The sequence below is a fragment of the Histoplasma capsulatum genome, genomic scaffold (genome assembly GCF_000149585.1).
Source record: "Histoplasma capsulatum NAm1 scaffold_4 genomic scaffold, whole genome shotgun sequence".
Lineage (NCBI taxonomy): Eukaryota > Fungi > Ascomycota > Eurotiomycetes > Onygenales > Ajellomycetaceae > Histoplasma > Histoplasma mississippiense.
The window spans coordinates 1,532,931-1,535,801 of NW_001813979.1; the positions used below are offsets into that span (position 1 = coordinate 1,532,931).

The following is a 2,871-nucleotide window of genomic DNA, read 5'->3' on the forward strand; positions in this document are numbered from 1 at the left end:
TATTGTTCCTTTTTCTTCTTTTCCTTTCTTTTTGTCCTGGCAATGGGCTGGATGAGTAATTATCAATGATGGGTTGCATGGAACGGTTAATGGTTTGCTTCGCGTGTTCAACGAAACCTCTCTTTTTTTGCTAGTGCACCTAGTCTGTACGGAGTACCAACATATCTTATTAATAAAAAGCCAATAGGGCTATAAAATACCAAAAAAAGATAGCATATTCTATGAATTGGTGGTTTCCAGCGAGAGGGGCGATGGTGCAATTTAGCTCGGATGGAGAAACTGTGCTAACTAGCTTGTGGCTAGCTTCGTATTAATAATCACGATGGCAAAAAAGTCTCCGAATTTGACCATCACAACGGCTTCATATCAATCAAGAACCTCAACAAACTCGCAATCGCGCACCATTTGCTTGTTGCTGCTACATTCAGACCATACATCCTTCTTATAAAATCATCAACTATGGCGAACTATCTCGCTTCAATCTTTGGAACTGAGCAGGACAAGGTGAGTGACCTCTTTTTCAAAATTATTCAGTCTACTTCCGCAACCAGTAGTAGAACCCTGAGCAAACAGTTCTGACATCCCAAAAAACCAAAAATACAGGTCAACTGCTCTTTCTACTACAAAATCGGTGCCTGCCGCCATGGTGATCGGTGTTCGCGAAAGCACGTAAAGCCTTCATACTCGCAGACGATCCTCCTGCCAAATCTGTACCAAAACCCGGCATATGACACCAAGAATAAAATGAACCCGAGCCAGCTGCAAAACCACTTCGATGCCTTCTATGAAGATTTCTGGTGTGAAATGTGCAAATATGGCGAACTTGAAGAGGTCGTAGTGTGCGATAATAACAATGACCGTAAGCTTTTTTGGCCCACGCTGGATTTTCCATGGATTGTGCTAATAACTGCAATTTTGTTTTTCGCAAAATATCAGACCTAATCGGAAACGTGTATGCTCGATTTAAATACGAAGACTCAGCGCAGCAGGCCTGCGATGCGCTGAATTCTCGATGGTATGCGGCGCGACCCATATACTGCGAGCTATCCCCAGTCACCGATTTCCGAGAAGCATGTTGTCGGCTGAATAGTGGAGAAGGGTGTGTTCGCGGAGGGTTCTGCAATTTCATCCATCGGAAGGAACCCAGTCCTGAGCTGGAGAGAGAGCTCGAGCTCTCGACGAAGAAGTGGCTGAAGATGAGAGGGCGTGATGAACGGAGTGTAACCCGCAGCCCAAGCCCAGAGCCAACTCGGAGGAGATATTGATGAATGCGTTATGTTGCCGTCGAATCGATTTGGTACATGCTCTGCATTCGAGCGTAAGTGCATGGGGGGTTTTGTCAGCGATTCAATAACTGGATCCTTTTGAGTTTTCAATTCTAGACCCTTGAGAGAATGAATACCAAGGAGTCTATATTTTTAAAGTAAGGCGTTAGGGGACGGGCGCAAATTGTCATTGCTTGTATATGAAATTATCCATTATATATCTTCTATGTTTCCTTTGAATTTATTTTACATTGTATGTTACTTTACGTTTCCGCTCTGCACCTGTCGAATTCAGAGAATAGGAAGCAGTTTTCTTTTTCAATGTGTTGTTTAGTTAAAAATAAGCAGGTGGTAAAGTCATCTTTGGGCTGTTCGATTATGGCGTGATATGTTCCGGGCGCCTTACCCTGTAAAATATGCTCAGCGACTCCGAAATCCTCAACCTATGATATCACCTCCGCCTCACGAAGTTTCCTGCCCCTGCTTGCTTCGCCCTCTCGCGATGTCTTGCGTCTCGGCCTCTGCCAGGCACAAACCTCGCCATGTGATCTCGTGACCACACCGTAACGACCTTGGAAGGTTGGCGTCAAAAACAGTCCAAGTCAAGGCATCCATGGCGAAATACGGGAGCTAAGTTTGGTTAGCGCCCACAGGGATCAAGTGTGCTGGCAAGGTAAGCTGGCGAGTTCAGCGATGAGTCGATGACACGACAATCACGCTTTTGTTAGGTCTCCCTTGACGTATGAAAACACGGGATATGTTGGATATTTCGATCTCGGTGACCTTCACATCTGACCCGGGTGCATGACGCCAGTGAGTTACAAAGAAGAAACGATATGGCGATGGGCATGTGGGGCCATTGATCGAGATGTGCGGTCAGGGAACGTATTGGGCACTGTTTAACAGGAATATTAAATAATAAAAGCGGCTTGGTTGGTGCTTAGGCGGCATCCTGCAGCGTCTCCATTGGTTTCTGCAAGCACTCACGCCAGGGCCTGCACCACGGGTAATATATCTCCACGTTACTCCAATCTATTATCAGCGACGGCAGCGCCTCAGTTCAGCAACAACGTCACATCTGCGACGCTGCGGCGGGAATGATAAATATTCGCTTTCCCCCTTATACCACAGCTTCCCGTTAAGCCGTCGTTGCGCCATGACGGAATTATCCTTCTGTTTGGCGCCCTTTACTCCGCAATAACTAAGCATCCCACAAGCCATACGGCGCCAGTTGGCACCCGATCTTACTGACCCAAAACATACCAAAACTTCAAACCCGAGTGAACGCTTATCTGCCTAAGTATCTCGGGCATAGCCGTGTTGGAGACCAATGGAATGGATATATATAGGCTTGACTATCGTTTCTGAAAGAATCTGCCTCAGGGAAACCGCTTCTTCAATATCAACATGTCTTCCCCACACAAGCCAGCGAGCAACTACTGGGGCTTCTTGATCCGGGCAGACAAGAGTGCCACGCCTCTATTTGAGCAGCTCTGCCTTGGAATTGCGAAATTAATAGTAAGCCGTCCTCTCAACTCCAAGTTGAATCATACTAAGCCTTACGAGTCTTACAGTCAGAACTCCATCAGTCAAACACGGAGGATCT

The 2,871-nt window shown here is 46.4% G+C and overlaps 2 protein-coding genes across 2 annotated transcripts; one reads left to right on the plus strand and one right to left on the minus strand.

The window, feature by feature from the left end:
- Positions 1-65: 65 nt before the first annotated feature.
- HCAG_04463 (splicing factor U2AF 35 kDa subunit) lies at positions 66-1,265 on the plus strand (the record flags this gene model as incomplete). Its single annotated transcript, XM_001540573.1, has 4 exons — positions 66-92; positions 304-504; positions 604-859; positions 937-1,265. The coding sequence occupies 4 exons, from the start codon at positions 66-68 to the stop codon at positions 1,263-1,265; spliced, it is 813 nt and encodes a 270-aa protein (XP_001540623.1).
- Positions 1,266-1,528: 263 nt separating this feature from the next.
- On the minus strand, positions 1,529-1,880 carry HCAG_04464 (predicted protein; the record flags this gene model as incomplete). Its single annotated transcript, XM_001540574.1, has 2 exons — positions 1,529-1,547; positions 1,732-1,880. 2 exons carry the CDS (start codon positions 1,878-1,880, stop codon positions 1,529-1,531), a joined length of 168 nt encoding a protein of 55 aa, XP_001540624.1.
- Between the last annotated feature and the right edge of the window lie 991 nt (positions 1,881-2,871).